The sequence below is a fragment of the Hyaena hyaena genome, unplaced genomic scaffold (assembly GCF_003009895.1).
Source record: "Hyaena hyaena isolate Hyena2069 unplaced genomic scaffold, ASM300989v1 scaffold_108, whole genome shotgun sequence".
NCBI classification, from domain to species: Eukaryota; Metazoa; Chordata; class Mammalia; order Carnivora; family Hyaenidae; genus Hyaena; species Hyaena hyaena.
Genome location: NW_024080741.1, coordinates 1831604 through 1853667, shown reverse-complemented (window position 1 = coordinate 1853667; position 22064 = coordinate 1831604). Strand labels below are relative to the sequence as shown.

General features: G+C 54.5%; 2 protein-coding genes across 2 annotated transcripts in view; one reads left to right on the top strand and one right to left on the bottom strand.

The window, feature by feature from the left end:
- The window catches only part of B4GALNT3 (beta-1,4-N-acetyl-galactosaminyltransferase 3), a 99471-nt gene extending 80611 nt beyond the window's left edge, over window positions 1-18860 (top strand). The window contains exons 4-20 of the mRNA XM_039236375.1: window positions 1721-1816; window positions 2116-2206; window positions 2614-2714; window positions 3200-3267; window positions 4867-4945; window positions 5069-5135; window positions 7012-7155; window positions 7867-7976; window positions 8935-9035; window positions 9363-9424; window positions 10096-10888; window positions 12654-12973; window positions 13663-13816; window positions 14076-14148; window positions 14547-14700; window positions 15265-15391; window positions 17738-18860. Coding sequence (XP_039092306.1) covers window positions 1721-1816; window positions 2116-2206; window positions 2614-2714; window positions 3200-3267; window positions 4867-4945; window positions 5069-5135; window positions 7012-7155; window positions 7867-7976; window positions 8935-9035; window positions 9363-9424; window positions 10096-10888; window positions 12654-12973; window positions 13663-13816; window positions 14076-14148; window positions 14547-14700; window positions 15265-15391; window positions 17738-17846 — 2649 coding nt within the window. The 3' untranslated portion in view covers window positions 17847-18860. The remainder of the gene's footprint in view (window positions 1-1720; window positions 1817-2115; window positions 2207-2613; window positions 2715-3199; window positions 3268-4866; window positions 4946-5068; window positions 5136-7011; window positions 7156-7866; window positions 7977-8934; window positions 9036-9362; window positions 9425-10095; window positions 10889-12653; window positions 12974-13662; window positions 13817-14075; window positions 14149-14546; window positions 14701-15264; window positions 15392-17737) is intronic.
- Window positions 18861-20716: 1856 nt separating this feature from the next.
- The window catches only part of NINJ2 (ninjurin 2), a 78658-nt gene continuing 77310 nt past the window's right edge, over window positions 20717-22064 (bottom strand). The window contains exons 3-4 of the mRNA XM_039236374.1: window positions 21596-21793; window positions 20717-21114 (exon numbers count right to left, since the gene is read on the bottom strand). Of these exons, the coding sequence (XP_039092305.1) occupies window positions 21627-21793 (167 nt within the window). The 3' untranslated portion in view covers window positions 20717-21114; window positions 21596-21626. The remainder of the gene's footprint in view (window positions 21115-21595; window positions 21794-22064) is intronic.

Sequence of the window (22064 nt, the reverse complement as noted above, 5' to 3'; positions counted from 1 at the left end):
CTAGATAGCAAGCAGGGCCCTGAGAGGGAGGTGGGCCAGCAGCCCAAATCCTTCCTTCTCCACTCTTTCCCTCATTCCCTGCCTGGTCCTCCCCCCGCCCTCCACCTCTGGCTCCAGGCTGAGCACAACAGATTACTCTGGTGGCATGCCCTCCCTCCACATTTCGCTGTGGATCTCAGTGCACTGCCCTGAAAGCCTCTCAGGGAGGGGCCGAGAGGAGGTCATTGGTAGGAGACAACTGAGTCTTGTAAACTGGACTTAAGGAATTTCCCCAGAAGTAGCACAATGTCCCCATTCTTTCCTTCCAAGAAGCCTTAACCCGCCCCCCACCTACCCAGCCCACATTCTCTCTCCCACCCATCCCAGCCCCCCCACTTCTATTCCCCAGAGTGATGGCTGCTTCCCAAGGTCCTGCGCTCTTAGCTTTGACCAGGCCAGTGTGCCCAGGGAGGGCCAGGCTGCTGACCAGACAGGGAGCTCTCTTGGGTCCCTTCTGGGTCTGGCTGGGGGGTAGTGTTTCCTCAGTGCCTGCACCTCACATATTCGGCATTGGTGTGCAGGGCTCTCCCCACACCATCCCTCCCTCCAGATCACTTGCTGAAGACCATGTGCCACTTCCTTTTATCCCAGCTTCAGTCTGGATGTCCCTTCCTCCTCTGTTTTCCTAAGGGCAGCTCACATTTTGATATCTGATGGGCCGCGGTGGGGAGGGAAGGGCAGGGCCTGTTTGTATAGAGTAATTGAGGCCCCACCTCCCACAACCTGGAGATTAAGCTCTGGAGGAGGGGGAGGAGAAAATTGCTGAGATGGGGTAATCTGAAACTCTTTGTCAGGATAAATCGGGACAGGATCCCCATGCTTCCCCTCCCCACTCAAACTCCCAGCCCTTCCGCCCACTCAGAGCACCAGCTCTAAGGCCCTCTCTTCCGAAGGGGGCCCTGTGCTGCCAGCCTCCAGGCTCAGTCTCTGCTCCCGCCACCCATGCCGCTCCCTAGGAGGAGAGAGCATACTTCCTCTGCTCCTACCTTCCCAGGCTTGCCCGAGTCCGGGCACCTGGGTAGTTATGCCAAGAGAGGCCTGGGCAGAGCCAGAGGCTTCCAGCTCCTGAGGGAGCAGTGGGCAGCGGCATCCTGCCGGGATGGGGCCCCGAAGACCTCCTGCAGCGTTTTCCCAGCTGCTTCCCCACAAGGGGAGCCAGAAGCGTGAAGACTACTGGGTAGATAAGGTTTCACCAGCGGACAGCTGTGGAGCTTACTATTAAGCAGAAGGGAGAGGGGAGGGGAGGAGAGCAAGTCTTTAGCTGAAATCCCAGCTTGGCGCCTCCTTCCAGTTCTTTCTGTCATCTATGCCTTTCTGTCATGGCTATTACTCCCCCTTGCCTGGGGAATGCAAACCAGCCCCCTTCCTGCATAGAAAGAGCTTGGACTGTGTGCGCGCGTGTGCGTGCGTGCATGTGTGTGTGTGTGTGTTTGTGTGTGTGTGCGTGCACACAAGGATGGCCAGAAAAACAGCCCCAGGCCTCAGGGCCAGGCAATGGGGATGGAGGTTCCAGAAAGAAGCTGTGGGTGTCAAGGATGGGATGGGATTGAAGTGGACCGTGACCTTCAGTAGTGAGAGGACCACGGACTGGGGCCGTGGTGGCCAGTGCCACCTCAAGCCACGGAATGGGACAGGTTTGAGGGCACTCCCACTCACCCGCCTGCTTCTGTGCCCCCTACAGTTCCAGGGCCATGCCAACCTGCATGTGTTTGAAGACTGGTGTGGCAGTTCTATTCAGCAGCTCAGGAGGAACCTCCACTTCCCACTGTACCCCCATGTGAGTGTTTGTCGGATGTGCCTCTCTTCCCCTCCCCCCTCCCCTCCCACTCCTGTGTCTCATCTCCCCCTATCTTCCGTCTCCATCTTTCCTGGCTTCTTCTCTGGTTCACTTTCTTTCCTTTATATCTTGGGCCCTCTTTTCTTCTGTCCAGTTATTACCCTTGCTTCCATCCCTTGCGCCCCAGTCCCTCCTGCCTCCCTCTCCCCTGGTCTTCCCACCAGCCCCAAGTGGACCAATTTCTTCAGCTTCCTCTTCCCTCTTCTGGATTACGGTTTCCCTCCCCTTTCTTGGTATAGATTCGCACCACCCTGAGGAAGCTGGCTGTGTCCCCCAAATGGACCAACTATGGCCTTCGCATCTTTGGCTACCTGCACCCCTTCACCGATGGTGAGGCCAGCCCCACAGTCCCCTACTCCTGCTTCCTGCGCCCGGGTCTTTATGGTACCCAGAGGACATAAGCCTGTAGCTGAGAAGTCCATACTAGGCTGCCTGGATCTCATTAGTCCATCACTGGAGCGGGGGGGAATTTAGTCCCCACGAGGTCTCATCCAGTGCCCCCGGCTGCCACTTTTCTCCCTGATTTGCAGAGTCTGGAATAGTTTGGCTCTCCCTGTGAGTCTTCTCCATCCTCACGGGGTCTCCTAGGATGAGAAACCCCCACTTTGTAAAGAGAGAAGCCGTAGCACCAAGTCCCCTGAAGAGAATATAATTGCAAAGACATAAAACAAGCTTTTGGCCTGTTATGCTAATGCCCTTCTTGCTCTCCTCTGGAAACTTTCTCCCCCACTGCCCAGGGAAGATCCAGTTTGCCATTGCTGCAGATGACAACGCTGAGTTCTGGCTGAGCCGTGACGACCAGGTGTCAGGCCTTCAGCTGCTGGCCAGTGTGGGCAAGGTAGGGTCAGCCCAGCCCCAGAGCTCTCCACTGGGCCCAGGAGCCAGGCCATGGAAGAGGCACCTGCCTGCAGCAGGGACCCCTCATTACCATTAATCTTTCTGGTGTAACCGCCATGGAAGAAGGTTTGGGAAGGAAGCATCTTCCCTCTCACCCCTGCCCCATTTTACAAAGGGACAAACTGAGGTGTCAACTGGGGAGGAGTAAGGAGTTAGTCTGGGCTGCCCCTGTTGGGCTCCAGCCTCCTTAGCATGGTGCCGAGGAGGCACACCTGGGGTCTGACTGCTCAGGACCCTCTAGGAAGGGCGGAGGTGCTTTTGCCTGGGGCATGGGGCATCTGTCACTCCCCTTACCTCTCCTGTTTTCTCTCCCCTCGCCCTCCTCTTCTTTCCTCTCCATCTCCTTGTCTCTTCACTCACCGCCTCCCTTTCTTCATTCCTTTGTCTTCCTCCTTTCTTCTCTTTCCACTCTCCCCACACCTCTAGACTGGAAAAGAGTGGACTGCCCCTGGAGAGTTTGGGAAATTTCGGAGTCAGATTTCCAAGCCAGTGAGGTGAGTAGAGTCTCATGACATTCCTGTGAGTGAGCGGCAGAAAAAACCCAGCCCATCTAGACCACTGAGGCCAAATCAGTCAAGGAGCCTAGTCGCACCCTCCCACTATCCAGCCTTCCCTATTCCGGAGCTCAGTGTGCCTAGGCACTCCTGCGTTCTGGTAGATGAAGTCTTTGACTGAGAAACTATTTGGTCCATCCTTCCCTATTTTACTGAGGCTCAGAGAGGGGTGTCCCTTAATGAAAGTCACACAGCTATCTAAGTGACACTCAGGACTGAAAAACAAAATTGGTCCCTCTTCTCCCAGTCCCGGCCCTGCCCATTTGCCCCATCCTTGGAAATGCCCGCAGCTGTACAGCCTGGACACCGGCTGCTATGCCTGGGCTGCAGAAAGTTCCTCATCGGCAGCAATCCCTTGGTAGACTAGAGGGGAATCAAGGCCGTTCCTGGCCAGTAGTGGCTGGAGTTTCTTTAACATGCTGGCAGGGGGACTTAGCCCAACTTCACAGTGCCACCTGGTGGCCGGCACGGACAGACGGGAACACTATTGGCCTGATGGTGATTATGGCGGCATTGATGACAGTAAGACAGTCTAGCTTGTCAAGAGCGCTCTCTGGGTGCCAGTCTCTGTGGCGAACACTTTACATGTGTAGCAGGTGTATCAGCTCATGTCATGGACCCCAAAGCAGGACTGCCTGGGCCCACCAGCTCCACTGCTTACTGCCTTGGTGACCTTGTGCAGTCAGCCAATATTTCTGTGCCTCAGTGTTCTCATCTGTAAATAAGAATTAAGTGAGTGAGTATACATGAAGCTCTTAGAACAATGCCTAGCACATAGTATCAACTCTGTTATTACAGATGACCAGACTTAAGATTTTGCAACTTTACGATGTTGCAAAACTGATGTGCATTCAGTGGAAACCATACTTCAGATTTTGAATTTGGATCTTTATTCAGTGATACGGGGTACAATACTGTCTCATGATGCTGGGCAGTGGCCGTGAGCCTCGGCTCCCAGTCGGCCACACATTCGCAGGGTCAACAGCCAATAGACTTATATCCTGTACCCTTACAACCATGCTGCTTTTCACTTCCATTCACTAACTTACGTGGGATATTCAACCCTTCATTATAAATAGGCTTTGTGACAGATGACCTTGCCCAGCTGTAGGCTAAGGCAAGTGTTCTGAGCGCGTTTGAGGTGGGCTATATTGTTCGGTAGGTTAGGTGTATTAAATGCATTTTGACTTCCAATATTTTCAACCTACAATGGGTTAATCAGGATGTAATCCCATCAGAAGTTGAGGGAGATCTGTATTTCCTTTGATTCTCATGATTATCCTATGATGTATGGCCTGTTATTACCACCATCTTACAGAAGGGAAAACTGAGGTCACTCTGTGGGTAGGCGGTAGCGTGGGGACTCCAGGCCAACATTGAAAGCCAAGTTCCTGGGATTCTGGGAACAAAGAGAGAAGGGCAAGGAGAAAATCTGGGGGGCAGGAGCCAGGCGGGAGCTGGCATGGACGGCAGAAGAGTGGCCGGAGGGGTGGCTGCAGGGCCCAAGAAGAAAGCCTCGTGTCTCTTCTCTCCCCGCAGCCTGGCAGCCTCGCAGAGGTACTACTTCGAGGTGCTGCACAAGCAGAATGACGAGGGCACCGATCACGTGGAAGTCGCGGTGAGGCCTCTGCGGCTCTCCCCTCCTAGCTCAGCCCTGAACCACTCCTCACCCCTTGTCCCTTGAACCGTTTCAAAACCCAGCTGCCTCCAACCCCCTGCATCTGCCTTCTCTCCCTTCCAGTGGCGACGGGATGACCCTGGAGCCAAGTTCAGCATTATTGACTCCCCTTCCCTGTCCCTCTTCACAAGTGAGTAGGTGCCAACACGTGGGGGCTCAGTCCACGGGGGGATTCGGTCAGGGAGGAGTGCGGGCTAAGACTCAAGGTGCTGCTTGGAAGATGGGTGTGAAGGGAGCTCAGAACAAGAAACAGAACTTAAAGGGACCCTAAGGTCAGAGGTCCTGAACTCTCAGGGGACACGGACTCCTTTGAGAACCTGCTGGAAGCTCGCTGTGACCTCCTTACCCTGGAAAAATGTCCTTATCAATCCACACACAGTATTTTGGGTGTAATTTCAAGAGCATCCAGAGAGCATGAGGCTCACTCCAGATGAGAAACCTCTGAGTGAGGCCAGTTTCCTGTTTCACAGATGAGGGGACCATGGTTCTTTGCAAAGCCATGACCAGAGCTGAAAAAACTTTGTCACCTGCTTTAAATTCGCAGTGAACAGACTCTGCAGTTGTACTGTGAATTGTTCATGATTTCCTCAGCAAGACTCCTATCCGCAGGCCCCACTGAGAAATCGCCGGGCAGGTGGGGCCATGTGGGCCTGGGTGTGGAAAGAGCAGGCAGGGCCAGAACCCTCAGGGACGAAGGACAAGCCAGGTGCCGGGAGGAGACTGGGAAGGCAGTGAAAAATGTGTGAGAGAGGAGGGCAGGGTGGGGATGGGCCGGGGAGGCCTGGGTTCACCGGACAGGGCGGGCAGTGTGGAATGGGCAAGGCAGGTGGGAGAAGGTTGCTGGGGAGCAGAGCAAGAAGCCACAAGGTCAAGGCAGAGGGGCAGGCTGTGAGCTGCTGCACTGCTGCAGGAGGAAGAAGGGAGAGCTAGAATCCACAGATGCAGTGTGAACTGAGAAGAAAGAGGCCCATAGCAAAGTCCAGGGGAGAAACTAGTGAGATGAGCCAGAGGCACCCAGCCTTGGGTGTAGAGGAGAGCTCTATGTGGGGCTGAGGACAAATGAATCCACGAGGCAGGGAGCAGGGACAAGCAACCTGTCCCCAGGGCGGTGAGAAAAGGGAAGGAGTAGGCCTGGCCCACTTGGAGATGACAGTACCCGGAGGACGGAGCGCCTGGGAGGCTCGGTCGGTTAGGTATCTGACTCTTGGTTTCGACTCAGGTCATGATCTCATGGTTTTGTGAGTTTAAGCCCCTACTCAGGCTCTGTGCTGACAGCGTGGAGCCTCCCTGGGATTCTCTCTCTTTCCCTCATTCTCTGCCCCAACTCTGTGCCCTCTCTCTCTCTCTCTCTGTCTCTCTCTCTCAAAATTAAAACAAAAGAAAGAGAATACCAGGAGACAGTGAGTGGGGCTGCGCAGAATGCGGGCGGGGGCGCCCTCCCCATGGTGGGCACTGCTGATCCGTCTGAGACCGAGACTCCATAGCCTACATTCAGATCCAACTTCGCCACTTAATCAGCCGTGTGATCTTCTGCAAATGACTTAGATTCTCTTTGCCAGAGCTCCTTGTCTGTGAAATAGGAATAATTAAGTACATAAATCTTATGGTGCTTATAAAGATTGAATGCTCTGATATTGAATGCTTAGAATAGTACCTGTTTTGTTATTTAGTAAATGCCGTAGACGCGTTTGTTAAATAAATGAAGCATAAATTTCACAGTGACAAATTTCCAGCAGAAAGTTGTCTTTTCCCCCTTTACACAAGACTGTGGTGTGTGCCTGCCATAGGACTGGTGGAGTGGGTCAAAGGGAGTTCAGTAGCTGAACCCACAACTTGTGTGGGGGCGGGGCTAACGGGGGAGAGGGGTCTCACACACCCTGTACTGTCCCTGGGGGACACAGAAGCCTGTTCTCAGCCTCCTCTCGGTCCCTCAGAGGGGCAGGGGCCTGGCTTTGGTTTGCTCCAGGACTCATGGCTGCTTTCTGTTCTTTTCTCCCTGTGCCCAGATGAGACAGTTCTAAGGATGGATGACGTGGGCCACATCCCTCAGACAGCAGCCAGCCACGTAGGCTCCCCAGACTCTCTTCCCAGAGATGAGCAGCCCCTTGCAGACATGCTGCGGCCGGACCCTCGGGACACCCTCTATCAAGGTAAGGCCTCGGCTGCATCCTTGTCATCCAGCCTGGGAACCATACGCTGCCAGGTTTAGTGGGAGGAGACTCAGGAGACTTGTCACTTCTACCATGGTATCCCAAAAGCCAGAGAGTCTTTTCTTCCCCATGTAGTGTACAATATAACATGCACACAGAAAAGTACACAGAATATATAGGTATCATTACAGAACCAACATTGTGTTGCCGCCCCCCAGGACAGGACATAGAACTAGAGCCCAGAAACCCCCTGTGCATGCCTCCACTATCCCACACATCACAGTTCCTTGTGGGGTCCCAGCTCTTTGAATCCAGTGAGAGACATCTGTTCCCACCAAGGTGCTGGGATTGACGAGCATTTACATTTGAAAAGATGACCAAGTCCCATGACAACTGGGAGGAAATCGCCCACTGTAGTGGGGGGGGGGGGGGACTTGGTGGCCTCTTGGATGTTTCTAAACCTTTACCTAGGATAGCCCAGTACAGCAGTCCCAGTGCCATGCTGTGCCTTGAGCCAGGGACCGTGTCTGAATCCTTGGCCTCCAGGGTGCTCCTTGAATGCATCCACCCCAGAAAGTGGTGCCAGCCTTGGTTTGGCAACCTCAGCTGATGGGCCTGGACTGTGCCCACCACTACCACAAGCAAATACAAAAAAGTACCTTCTCAGAGTGGAGGCCTCGGCCCTCACCCCTCTTCCCTTCCTGTCCTTAGTGCCTCTGATTCCCAAGGCCCATCTCCGCCATGTCCTGCCTGATTGTCCCTACAAACCCAGCTACCTGGTGGATGGGCTCCCCCTCCAGCGCTACCAGGGACTCCGCTTCGTAAGTCTTGGGGCTGGGCAGCGGGGTAGGACCTGTGGCTGCGATGGGAGAGTGCTGGGGCTGACTCTTCCTCCTCGCCGTGCCGCATAGCAGCAGACAGGATGGCCTCACGGGTCCCTGGGCGGGGAGCCCTCACATTCCCGCTTGCCTCTCGCCCAGGGGGCCACCCTGTAAGGCTCTGCGTTAGGAAGCCCCCCACACCAACTCTCCAACAGTGATGGTGATGTGAGGTGGGCCGGCCTGATGCTTCCTATATTCTCTGCTCCTTGGGCCGTGTATTACTGTCCTGCCTGGGTCTGTCCTACTGAGCTATGAGCCAGCGGTAGTTAATAAATTCATAGAAAAGGCACTGGGGGAAAGTGAACCGTGGAGGGAGGTTAGCTCTAGAGAGCCTATAGCCTGGGTAGAAACCGTAGAGGCAGAATGCACGCTATATGTCCAGGTCTAGAGGTGATTAGAACCCCTCCCCCAGGTCAGAGAATGGGTGGGGTCTAACTGAGAAAGTTGTTGGTGACATTGCTGTAAGCTATTTAAGAGGGGCAGAAAGCAGTGGAGTGAGTAGCCAAAGGGAAACATTCCAGGGCTCTGGGACGTTGCAGGGAAAGGTTTAGAGGTTGCAGGAGAGGATGAGATGGCAGAAGGGGGAGACAGTGGTCCTGGCTGCAGCTGCGGAGAAGGAGCTGAAGTAGGAGATGAGGTACGTGTGCTCCCGGAAGCTTGAATCACGGCTTACATTTGTCCAGAGAGCCCAGGAGATGAGACCTGAAGAGTGGGATGGAACCCGGTCTGCATAACAGATGTTTTCATTCAGAGCTCAAAGCAGCCCTTCTTCCCCTCAGCAGGGCCAGTCCCGAGGAGCCCCGCGTGGGCCTGGCCAGGGGCAGGTCCCACCTTGGCTGGCTGATTTCTTACCGAGAGCCTGGGCTCTTATTCCTGCTGCCTCTTGCTCCGCCTTCAGGTTCATCTGTCCTTTGTTTATCCCAATGACTACACCCGCCTGACCCACATGGAGACCCACAATAAGTGCTTCTACCAGGAAAACTCATACTACCAAGACAGGTGAGTGGTGCCGAATGGAGTAAGGAAATGACCTTACGGACAGGCTCTGCAGGACTCGGTAGAGCCGCCTGGACCAGAGGGGGCACAAATGTCCTTCCAGGCCAAAGAGTCTTGGCCCTTCCTGGACACGCCACACACTCAGACACACAGACCCACAGACACACACACAGACACCCCACCCCCATACACACACACACACTCTTGCCCAGCCTCCTTCCTGCACCCTAGTCCCAGGCATGACTCCGTGCTGCGGGGGCTTCAGGCAGAACCTCTCGCATGAGCCTGCAGGGGCCCGGGGGCCAGTCTACCTCTGCCTTCCTCCTGCAGGCTCAGCTTTCAGGAGTACATCAAGGTGGACCAGCCTGAGAAGCAGAAGCCGGAGCAGCCAGGTACAGAGTGACAGCTGAGACTTCCAGATCAGGCTGGGAGGGGTGACCATGGTCTGTTTCCAGAGGAAGTTCAGACCATGCCAGCCCAGCCCCCAAGGAACTTAAAATCCAAACCACACAGCCCCTCCCTCAGCCCAAAGGAGGAGAGAGTAGTACTCCTACCGTCTCCGTACAAGGCACATGTAGAAAGTGACACTATTTTTAATAGCCTGCTGCTGTCGGCTGGAGGAGATTTAGAGCCGTGGAGGAGATTCCTTGGACTGCTTGAGGGCATTGCTGTCCCTGGCCGGTCACTGGGGAAGTCCCGCTACAGAGAAGTGCTGTCTCCCTGTGGCCTTTCTTCCTGAGGGATTAGGGCATGTCCAGGGCCATTTGTTGGGTCCCACATATGTTAGGCACCTGCTAGGCACTTTGTGTATTTTACGTCAGTCCATGTTTACAACAACCCTGTGGAAGATGGACTGTTTTTCCCTTTATGCAGAGGAATAAATGGGTTAGTTGAGGTTGGTAACTCGCCCAAGGTCACACAATAAGTAAATGGCAGAGCCCGGATGCCTTCCCCATCTGAAACCCCTTGGTGTGTCATATGGATGATCAACCTCTGTTCTTGTGTATCTCGTTTGGGAAAGGTTAGCAACTCCAATATGAGCAATGGTTGTTATTAACAATAGGTTTTGAGGAAGGCCTTCTAGAAGAATCCCAGTACGGAGAAGCAGTGGAGGAGACCCTTGACTCCAATGACCAGAATGCCAGGATGCCAGAGGGAAAACCAGTGCCTACCTTTACCCCTGGGCAGGATGTCACTGACTACCACCTCCGAAGCCTGCGGAAACTCCTGGCTCAGTCCTGGGGGGGTCCACTGGCGCCCTTTTCCAAGAGGAACTCCACAGCTCCCTTTCCTGTGAGGACCGGTGGGGTCCCAGTCCAGCCCCCAGAGAAGCAGGAGAGAAGACCCAGCCCTGAGCCCAGCCAAGAGACCCCTCCCTCTGCGAAGCAGCCCCCTGCGCATCTGGCAGGGGACCTGCCTCAAGTCAAGGGGCCCAGGCCCACTGGTGACGACCCCAGGAAGACGCTAGGGCAATCCCAGTGGCTGAATCAAGTTGAGACATACATTGCAGAGCAGAGAAAGGGGGACAGGATGGAACTTCCAGCTCCCAGGAGGGGTTGGCCCGGGGAGGAAGAGGTGGTTGTAGCTGCAGGCCAGGAAGGACAGGTGGAAGAAGAAGAGGGGGAAGAAGAGGAAGAGGAAGAGGATATGAGTGAGGTGTTCGAATATGTGCCCATGTTTGACCCAGTGGTAAACTGGGACCAGACCTTCAGTGCTCGGAACCTGGACTTCCAAGCCCTGCGGACCGACTGGATCGATCTGAACTGTAACACGTCTGGCAACCTGCTGCTTCCAGAGCAGGAGGCTCTTGAGGTCACGCGGGTCTTCCTGAAGAAGCTCAACCAGAGGAGCCGGGGGTAAGGTAAAGGGCTCTTCTGGGGCCAGGGCTGGGGCTCGCGCAGCCAGCTGGCCTGGGGGCAGGGACCTGGGGGCTGTAGCACGGTCCCCTGCTGCAGGCTCCCTGGAAGATCAAGCACCTGGGAAACCCCTGTCCCTGAGAATAAGCTGGATCAGTCAGGTCTTTGTCCCACCACCAGGCAAAACTGAGGCTAAAAGAGACAAGACCACAGGTATAGACTAAAAGGGCGAGGGCAGAAGGCATGGCCTTACTCCTTTGTTTGTGCATTCATTTAACCAATCAGCATTCTTTTAATGGAGATAGAATTCACATACTAGTTAATGCACCATTTTACAGTGCACAGTTTTAGAGTGTACCCTTTGGTGGTTTTTAGGTATATTAATAATGTGCAAACATCACCACTATGATTCCTAACATTTTCATCTCTTGCAAAAGCCATTCTGTACCTGTTAGCATGACTTCTGTTTCCCCCTCCTCTCAGTCCCTGAGAGCAACCACTGCTCGACTTGCTTCTGTTACAGATTTACCTGTAATAGTCATTTCATGTAGGTGGAATTATGTAATATGTGGCCTTTTGTGTCTGGCTCTCACACTTAGCTTATCCATGTTGTAGAATGTATCGAGGACTTCATTCCTTTGTACAGCTGCATAATATTCCACTGCGTGAATATAGCACGGACTGTGTATCTGTTCATCAGTTCATTGACATTTGGGTTGCTTCCACTGTGGGGCTGTTATGAATACAACGCTGCTATGAACGCAGCTGTACAAACTTTTGTGTCAGCATGTTTTCAGTTCTCTTGGGGATATACCTAGGAATAGCATTGCTGAGTTATACAGTAACTCTGTTTAACATTTTGAGAAATTGCCAATCTCTTTTCCAAATCAGCTGCACCATTTTACCATTAATGGTGTCAATTTCTATACATATTTGTCAATGCTTGTGATCTTCCTTTTTTAAAAATAGCTGTTGAAGTGGGGGGTGCCCAGGTGGCTCAGTCGGTTGAGCCTCCCACTCTTGATTTCGGCTCATGTCTTGGTCTCACAGTTCGTGGGATGAAGCCCCATATCAGGCTCTGCCATTCTCTCTCCTTCTCTCTCTGCCCCTCCCCCGACTTGTGTGCTCTGTCTCTCTCAAAGTAAATGAATAAACTTTAAAATAAATAAGTAGGGGTGCTGGGGAGGCTCAGTCGGTTAAGCATCCAACTTTGGCTCAGGTCATAATCTTACAGCTTGTGAGTTTGAGCCCTGCATCAGGCTCTGTGCTGACAGGCCTGATTTGGATTCTGTGTCTCTGTCTCTCTCTGCCCCTACCCCACTTGCTCTCTGTCTCACTCTCTCTCAAAATAAACATTTAAATTAATTAGTTAATTAAGCAAATAAGCCATCCTAAAAGGTGTGAAATGGTATCACATTATGGTTTGGATTTGCATTTTCCTAGTGAGTAATGATACTGAGCCAACCAATCAACATCTGGTGTAATACACGTTTGTTCTTTCTTTCTCTCTGTCCCTCTCTCTCTCTTTTCTTCTTTCTTAAGCTCTACACCCAACCTGGGGCTTGAACTCACAACCCTGAGATCGAGTTGTATGCTCTGCTGGCTGAGCCAGCCAGGTACCCCCTGGTGTAAACATCATAGCCAAAGGCATTGCCAGGACAAAACCCAGGGTCTCCAGACCACTGGCCTTACAGGCTTTGACCACACCATGTGACTCCACAGTAAGGGAAGGAGTCACTCAAGCTGCCCACCCTTTCTGCCGCAGGAAGTACCAGCTGCAGCGAATCGTGAACGTGGAGAAGCGCCAGGACCAGCTACGCGGAGGTCGCTACCTCCTGGAGCTTGAGCTGCTGGAACGGGGCCAGCGCCCAGTGCGGCTCTCCGAGTACGTGTCCACACGAGGCTGGCAGGGCGTCGATCCAGCTGGTGGGGAAGAGGTCGAGGCCCGGAACCTGCAGGGCCTGGTTTGGGGCTCACACAACCGCCGGAGACATGTCTTGAATGTCCGGACCCCAGAGCCCAAGCTGTGCTGGCCCCAGGGCTTCTCCTGGAATCACCGAGCCGTGGTCCACTTCGTTGTGCCTGGTGAGCCTCAAGCTGAGCCCGGCCGTTATCAGCCGAGTGGGGATCCTAAAAGTGACTGTGAGCACCCGGGTCTCTGCTCACTGATTTGATCTCATGAGAACCTGTGGGAGAGGCCACCTTACAGTCGAGGACCCGAGATCACGTGACTGAGTGTCGGCGTTGGAAAAGATGCTGACTCTTGGGCCAGTTGCCCTCCTCTTATGCCGGGTTTTGGGATTTGGTGTGATCATGGCCAGATTGTTTGTTGTACTGGGGTTTGCATGTACTGGGGTTTGCATCTGCTCCGGGAAATAAGACATAGGGTGCGTTATGTGGCTTTTACGGTGGAAAAGGGGAGCACGTAACAGATGTGTGTAACCGTGGGCTAGGGTGATAACGGGGTGGCTGGATGACAGGCTTTGAGTCTGAGAGCGTGATCGGGTTAGTAGGAGAGCTGAGGGCAGGCGCAGTCTGTGGCTTTCCCACGGGGCCCTGCCTGGACGCTCTGCAGGCGGCAGGGTATAGAGCCTCCTTTCGCTGGTGAGTGCTCCCTCTGCCTTCTGCCTCCCTGCTGCATTGCTGGTGGTGTCCGAGGTTGCCTTACCCTAAGCGGAGGTCTGATAGGGTCCTGATTCCTGTGGGAGCTGGCAGTGGGGATGCTTTTCTTTGCATTACCGCTTCTTTCTTCTCCCTGCTGCCCACCATGGCAGTAAAGAACCAGGCGCGCTGGGTGCAGCAATTCATTGGAGACATGGAAAAGCTGTTCCAGGTCACCGGGGACCCCCACTTCAATATCGTCATCACTGACTATAGCAGTGAGGACATGGACGTCGAGATGGCCCTAAAGAGGTCCAAGCTGCGGAGGTGAGGAGGTTCCCTGGCCAGGGCACGGCCTTAGCCACCTGCTTTCCAAAGTCGCAGGACTGCTGGGTCCCAGGCAGAGCCCAAAGTCCCACCTGGCTTTCCTGAGTCCCAGTCTCTGGCTTTCTCCAGAGGACTTCTCTGCCCATAACCCCGTTCCAGGAGCACGCATCAGCCCTGCTCCGTGCCGGCCGGCTTCCTCCCGGGACCATTGCCGCTGAGCCCTCATACTCTGCCCGTCTCTCCTCTCTTCTCCCTGCAGCTACCAGTACATGAAGCTAAGTGGAAACTTCGAGCGTTCGGCTGGGCTTCAGGCTGGCATAGACCTGGTGAAGGTACTAACCCAGGAGGGGCTCAGCAGACGTGGTTCCAGACTGGTTAAGAGGTGGAGACTTTTGGGATGTGTGCGGCGGTCAGCCCCTGAGCGAGAATGGAATAGGACACGGATGTTCCTCTCTGGGGGGGCAGGGCCAGTGCCAGGGTGGGACTGAATGAATGACAATGGAGCATTTGTCCTGAGTCCTTGCAGTCCGTACAGGGTGGAGGGGAGGCATCAGAACTCATTCTCTGACTCTGAGAACTGCACTCTGGTGCCCAGTACTATGGAAATCTGCCCAACAGTTCATTTGCCCGTCATTCAAATGGGAAGGAATGGGAAGATTGTCCTAGGGAGAGGCCTGACCTCTGAGCCCTGGTCCATAGGGTCTACTGACCCTCCCCGATCTGTCCCCAGGACCCGCACAGCATCATCTTCCTCTGTGACCTCCACATCCACTTCCCAGCTGGAATCATCGATACCATCCGGAAGCACTGTGTGGAGGGCAAAATGGCCTTTGCCCCCATGGTGATGAGGCTGCATTGCGGGGCCACCCCCCAGTGGCCTGAGGGTGAGCCCTGCCCTGGGCTGGGGAGGGCAGGAAACCCCTCTCCGACCTTGGTTCTTCATCCCAGAGCTGGAAACAGCCATGTCTGCCACGGTGGCATCCCCCTGCCCACCCCACCCCCACTGCTGCTTCTGCCCAAGTGGACAGCCCCCCAAAGATGTGCCTGTGGGCTGTGCTCACCCCACAGCAGCAGCAGCGATGAACATTTCCTCCCCATCATCCTTTCTCCCTTCACCAGATGTTTACTGTGTGCCCGACTCTATGCCCCGTGCAGATAGGAAAAATGGAAAGACCGGCTTCATGCCTCCGGTGGGTGCTGCTGTCAGATCTGTTGTAGAGCCCATGGTCCCTCCCTATTAGGACTGCTGCTTCCATCAGACCCTGAACGTTAGTGTGGGGGGCTGCCCCCCAGCACAGGCAAGGGACTTGTTCAAAGGAGACAGCGTGCGGCCCCAGGTACCCCTGTCTTTCAGAGAAGGCTCTGGGAATGCAGCCCAGGAGCCTTCATTGCTTCCTCCTGGCCCCTGGCTCATCTCACCAGGGGCTTCTCATCTCGTCTGTCCACAGGCTACTGGGAGGTGAATGGGTTTGGACTGCTCGGCATCTACAAGTCAGACCTGGACAGAATCGGGGGCATGAACACCAAGGAGTTCCGAGATCGCTGGGGTGGGGAAGACTGGGAGCTGCTCGACAGGTGACTGGGAAAGGACGGCATCTGAGGGACCATCGGGTGCCCTGGGGAGGAAACGGGGCTAGACGGACCGAGGCCCGGCCCCCTGGGCTGCAGGCGTCTGATACGCGGGTAAAGAGCACTGCACTCAGAGGAAGCCCCTCCACTTACTGGGGGTCACATTACCTGCCTGGCCGAGGCTCAGTTTCTATATGTATCAGAAGAGGGATGATACCGCCTCTGCCTGTGTCACAGGGTTGGCGTGGAAATTAAAGCACACAGTACGCTGTCAGGGGAAAGCACAAGCAAGGCGCCATGGGAGACACGGCTGCGTTCTCCCGGATTGGAGCCCTCCTCTCCGCCGCTGCCTGGCCGGGAGGGTCGAGGCTGTGGGGATGGATGAGAGACAGGTGAAGGGGCAGCAAAGACTCTGTGGCCAACAAAAGAGACAGTGTGGATCATTAAAGGGCAGCAAGATATCCAGGAGGCCCTGGTCCCTAGGAGCCCCAGGAGAAGGGAGTTTCAGGGAGCAGGAAAGAGTGGAAAGAAGGAGAAAAGAGAACCCGGGACAAGCTGCGGACTTGGCAAGCGGGCGAGAAGAGGGTGCTGAAGCAGGAACAGGCGGGCCCGGACCCCGCACTGCAGGGGATCGTGGAGCCTGCTGGTGATGAGGGAGCAGAGGCTGTGTCAGTATGAGATCCCTCTTTCAAGAAATTTGCTAGAAAGAAGGAAGGGAGGGAGGGAGAGAGAGAGAGAGAGAGAGAAAGAGAGAAAGAAAAGAAAGAAATTTGTTGCCAAGAGAGGCTACTAGCCCAGTTACTAGTGCACACCACTCTCGATATCAGGGTGGTGAGTTCAATCCCCATGTTGGGGATAGAGATTATTTCATCAGTAAAAGTTTAAAAAGGAAAGAAGGAAATTTGTTGCCAAGGGAAGGGGAGGGATGTGGGCTGAGGGGCAGGGCAGAGGAGGGAAAGGGGAAGACAGCAAAGAAAGACAGACAGGACCAGTGTCTGGAGGATGTCACAGACAAGGTCAGGAGCCCTGGGGGGTGGGGACATTTCTAAGAGACAGCCACCCATCACTGGGGGTCTGAACTTGGCAGGTGATTTACATCTGTCCCTTGTTTGTTTGTCCCCAAGCCTCTGTGAGGGGGTGTGGTCATCTCCAGTTTCCAAATAAGAAAACAGCTTGAAGGGAAGTTAGTACCTGCCCCAAATCCCACAGCTATGGAGTGTCTGAGGCTTAAAACTGGGTCTAAGCATATAGACAAGCCACAGGGGAATCTACACCCTCCGCCTCCATCACATATGTGATGTGTCTCCTCCAGGCTGAGGTCCTGGTGGTGAGCACAGGGCGTGTTCCCAGAGCTGTACCGAGCCCTTCTTCCCATCCGCTCTAGTCTTTACCGCCAGCCGCCAGTATTTATATATATTGACCCTGGAATAGTGTGGGGCTTAGGGGCGCTGACCCCCACGCAGTGGAAAATCCGTGCATAACTTTTGACACCCCAGAACTGAACTACTCATAGCCTACTGTTGACTGGAATCTTCCTGATAACAATCAGTTGATTAACACATATTTTGCATGTGTGGCGTATTATATATCTTAGTCTTACAATAGAGTAAGCTGCAGAAAAGAGAGTGTTACTAAGAAAATCACGAGGAGGAGAAAACACATTTACAGTACCGCATTGTGTTAGAACACCTGTGCAATTCGGAATTGTGTTGTTCGAGAGTTGAGTGTATATCATTCTCCTCTTTCTTTCTTTCTTTCTTTCTTTCTTTCTTTCTTTCTTTCTTTCTTTCTTTCTTTCTTTCCTTCCTTCCTTCCTTCCTTCCTTCCTTCCTTCCTTCCTTCCTTCCTTCCTTCCTTCCTTCCTTCCTTCCTTTCTTTCTTTCAATGTTTATTTTTGAGAGAAAGAGCACAAGCAGGGGAGGAGCAGAGAGAGAGAGGGAGATAGATTCCAAAGCAGGCTCCAGGCTCTGAGCTGTCAGCACAGAGTCGGACATGGGGCTTGAACTCACAAACCATGAGATCATGACCTGAGCCAAGGTTGGAGGCTTAACCGATTAAGCTACCCAGGCGCCCCATCATTCCTCTCTTTCTAGAGATTGGCAAACTGAGACTCTGAAAGATGATGGGCTTTACGGGCTTTTCCACAGTAAGGAGCTGGGATTCAAACCCAGGCTGTCTGGCCGCAAAGCCCATGCCCTGTGCACTACACCCTCCTCCCCTGCCCTGTAGGAGTAAACAGGGAGACAGGGACAGGGTCTGACGTAGCTGTGGGAGGGTGGCATCCCCGGGGCCTGGGCCTCTCCCCAGCTGCCCCTGTGCTTCTGTTGCTCACCCTGCCCCTCCCCTACTCAGGATCCTCCAAGCGGGCCTGGAAGTGGAACGGCTTTCCCTCAGGAATTTCTTCCATCACTTCCATTCCAAGCGAGGCATGTGGAACCGCCGCCAGATGAAGATGCCGTGATCCCAAGGGGTGGCCCACTGGACTGACTGCTTCCTGCTCTTGACTTGTGCGCGCTCCTGAGAGCCCCTGCTCATTGCTGAGGAGCAGGAAGGGGAGCAGAAGCCATGGCCGGGCCCGAGAGGCCTCAGAGCTAACACCCTCACTCCCCTGAGAGCTGTCGCCTCGCAGACAGCTGCCAAGGCCCCTCTCTCTTCCCTCGGGGCCTCTGAAGGGTGGGCCATGGGGGAAGGACCAGGAGGGGCCGTGCAGTCCATTGACAGAGATGGACCGGCTCCTGGGGAATGAGGCACAGTTAAGTCAAGGAAGGAAAGACCTGTTGGAGCGAAGCCAACCTATCTGCGAGGTGCATTCCGGCATCTACCCACGCTCCTCCCAGGGAGTAGTGGCCATGCCCTGGAAACTTCCCTCGGACATAACTTCATTGGGGGGTGTGGTGGGGGCGGGGGTTATTTTTCTAACAGAAAAACCAAAACTAACTGTCCAGACCCAGCATTGACTGTGAGAGAGGGATGGAGTTGTGCATTAAGGGTATGTTCCCCACTTGCATACCTCAGACCCACTCCTGTGTAGCGATGTGTCCCTTGGTTCTCAATCCGGCAGCTGATTTACAAGCAGAGGAGTCCTCAGCTCTGCCCCAGGCTCGTGCCTTCCAGAGACACGCACATCTCTCCCAGGTAGCCACTGAACAGCTGGCCACCAAATAGGGCATTAACCTTACCCTCCTGGCGGTGCGAACCTCAGACTGAGCGGAACACAGATGTAGCATCTTCCTCACGGTGCCCCGGCGGGGCTGGGAGACAGAGAACTGGTGGACAGCGGGCTCGTCATTCCTGGGCATCTGGTGGACCGCCGTGCAGGGCGGGCAGGGTGGAGAAAGCAGGGGAGAGTAGCCCCTTTCCCAGCCCGCCTGCGAGCGAAAGCCATCAGGGGACTATGAAGCAGAGAGGAAAGAGGGTAGGGATGTAAGCAAGCCGTGGACTCAGATGCGAAGAAGACCCCGACCCCGGCCTTGCACGGAAGAAGAGGAAGGGGTGTGGGCAAGACAGAGGAACGGGGATCAGGGTAGTAAGGGGCAGGGCACAGGTTTGGGGAGGTAAGGGCATTGCCCTTCGAACTCTTCCCCAGTTGGAGGGGGGTGGGTCCGGGAGGAAGTGAAAAGTGAAGCCACCCTCTCTGACACCTGGTGTTCATGCACTTCTCTTGCACTAAAAATCCCCCGGTGCCTTTGGGGCTGGGGATTTGTTGGCTTCTGCCGCTGCTGCTGAACTGACCAACGGCGTGTCGGACGCTGGCTCTGGAACTTCAGTGTCTGCTTAGGGAGGGGAGCACAGAGCCCGCCGCCGCTGGAGGGGTGCGCTCCTGGCTGGTGCAGCAGGGCCCAGGAGGCCCACCAGCCAAGCCCCAGCTCTGCGCTGTCATAGGATCCAAGTCACGGCATTTGGAGTTGCGGGGTCTACCCGGTGGGCCCTAAGTTCAACAAGAGCACATGCTGGGCACTTAGGAGAATGGGGCCGTTGAGAACCTCTGGAGGTTGAAGAGAATCCCTGCCCCCTCTAAGAAATCAGGAAGGACAAAGACTTTCCAGTTAATAGGCTGTGGCTTTCGGATGCCATCCTTGCCCCCTGGCTATGGCTTTTCTTGGAGCCTGCTCAGGCCTGCTGCCTTTGGGGAAGGGCTGCAGGGGCGTAGGTGAGCGCTCTGGCTGGCTGGCTGGGGTGCCAGCTTTCTGGGGCCGAGGTCACCCTTGGGCATGGCACTGGAAGGCCTGAGCCAACCCAAAGAGCTCTCCGACTCCATCTTGGTGATGGGAGCCAGCCCAGTCTCCTAGGCCCTGCTCATGACCCTGGCCAGTGCCTTGTATTTGACGTTTTTTGTTACCTCCACACCATCTGCCTTAAGGGGGAGGCCTGGGAGGCCCCTGCTCTGTAGGGAAATGTGTCGGGTGGGGGTGGGATGGGGGAGGGAAATCAATAAATACAGCATCTTCTTAGAAAACAGAGTGGCTCGTGTGTTTTTCCCCTTGCCCATCGAGATGGGAGAGGTGTGGGCTGAGGGGCCCGGGGTTCATGTCTTATCCTAGAGATGTCAGGCCTCTGATGTCTGATGGACGTGCCAAGGACCCTCCGCCACCACCGTCCGCCCTTTACCATTCGTTGGGTGCCTGCTGTGTGGGCAACTGCCTGCTGTGTGCCTGGTTTACTCCAGAAGGGGCCGGCACTCTTCCTGCCTGAGACGTTCACAGTCTGATAGCAGACTGGGCATTTTCTGCTCAGCAGATTTGTGGAGTTCAGTGGAGAAAGTGGTTTCAGTGGGGAAAAGCTGACGGACACCCTTGGTGAAGAAGGCTAGACACAGGGCCAGAATGGCTTGGCGAGCAGCGGAGGGAAGCCAAGGTGTGACTTACTCTAAAGTAGCAGACAATCTAAAAATCATTTCTGTTTGAGCTACGGATGCCCTGTTGACATTTTATGGGTGCACATTTACCTTTCTAGTTCTGTTTTGCATAGGCAAAGATCAAAATGAGTTTGTATGCCTTAAGCACATGCTTAAGGGAAAGGGCTAATTTGAAAGCTAGGATAGGTTTATCACAGCTTCTCCAAAATGACTGTGCACACATGGATCAATCCAGAATTGACTAACCTGCCATTGATGTGGCAGATGGTAGTTAGCCCAAGGCAGGCTGGGCCAGGAAAGTTGATTCGCAAGACCCAGAGGAGAGGGAGTGATTTAAAAGCTTTTTCTCCCTCCAGGCTTAGGTTTGCTCCTTCCAGCTCTTTTCAGATGCTTGGAGGGGGGGGAGGTGGGGGAGGAGGGGTGCTGGGGAGGACGGCATCTAGAGACTAGGCCGATGCATAAAGATTGACTCATAGTGGATTTGCAGAAAACTTTATAGATAGGAGTCATTCCATCTTACAAAAAAGGAAAACTGAGGCCTGAAGCAGAGGAAATGGATAAGAGGGGGAAGGAATGAAGTGGAGGAAGAACCAGAGTCCTGAAGCTGGGTGGGCTTGACCATAGGTAGACACACCTTTGGTTCAGGAGATGCTACCAGAAAGATTGGCAGTATCCCAGTCTGAGCTCAGGACTCCAGACCAAAATGAGATTTGCTTAGACCAATAACATAGTACATCTTAATTCAGATGCCGTGGGTAGGGATCAAGGGCATCTACACTGCCCTTTTTGGAGCTCTCCCAAGGGGCTGTGGAAAGTGCCCATCAGCCTAGCAGACCAGGGAGGAAAGAGGCGGAAGCAGTTCCCGACCCAAGACCTGTAGTGGAAGCAGAAAAGAGGCGGTGAGGAAGATAGGGCAGACTTTAATGCACACAGTTCCCTGGGCAGCCTTTTAAAAACGCAGAACCCCATTCAGTAGATCTAGAGCCGGGCTGGAGAGTCTACATTTCCTGCAGGCTGCCAGGTGATGTTTGTGCTGCTGGTCCAGGGACCACAGTTTGAGAAGCAAGGACTGCTGGGAGTGCCAGGGAGGAAGCCCATCCTGCATCTTTCCTATCGCCAGAATGGCCGAGCCAAGCACTAACCACACTGACTCTAGAACAACCCATCCCAGGCTACAGGAAAACTCCAGCTTAATTGCTGAGGAAGAGTCACCTGTTAACAGCACGTGGGGGGCCTTTCTGGGCCCATTTCCAAGGCCCTCCTTGCCTCAGATCTGTCTTTCCCCCTTTGCTTGCAAAGATCTCACGTTTACCCCAAACCCCCAGAGCTGAGGGAGGGGTCACTTGGGGACCTACCATCCTCCCTCCCCTGGGTCCCAGGCTGTGTTCAGAGAGGATTCCTTGAGGTCCTGGCAGCCAGGAAGCCTGTCTTCTGTGCCCCGAAGGCGGTGATGAAGACGTTGATGATGACAGTGATGAAGACCAGCGTGGTGGCCACGTTGTTGAGCTGGTTGAGCTGCCACTGCTTTTCTACTTCATTGAGGTTCAGCCGCACTGTGGAAAGGGGGAGTGGGAGGGAAGGGTCAGGGCGGGGCCGCAGCCCCAAACCTCCCTCACCGCGTCTACTAGCGGTCAGAGAAAGTCTGGCACCTCAGAGACCCACGCGGCAGAAGGCAAGGGAGGTGGTAGTCATCGCATTGAGCCGCCTTCTCCCTCAGTGCCCAGTGCGTGGGGCAGCCGCAAAGTACTTAATGGAATCGGGATTTGGGAAATTACCCTGGATCTTAAGAGTGCGGATGGGTGCTCCCACAAAAGGCTCTAGGGA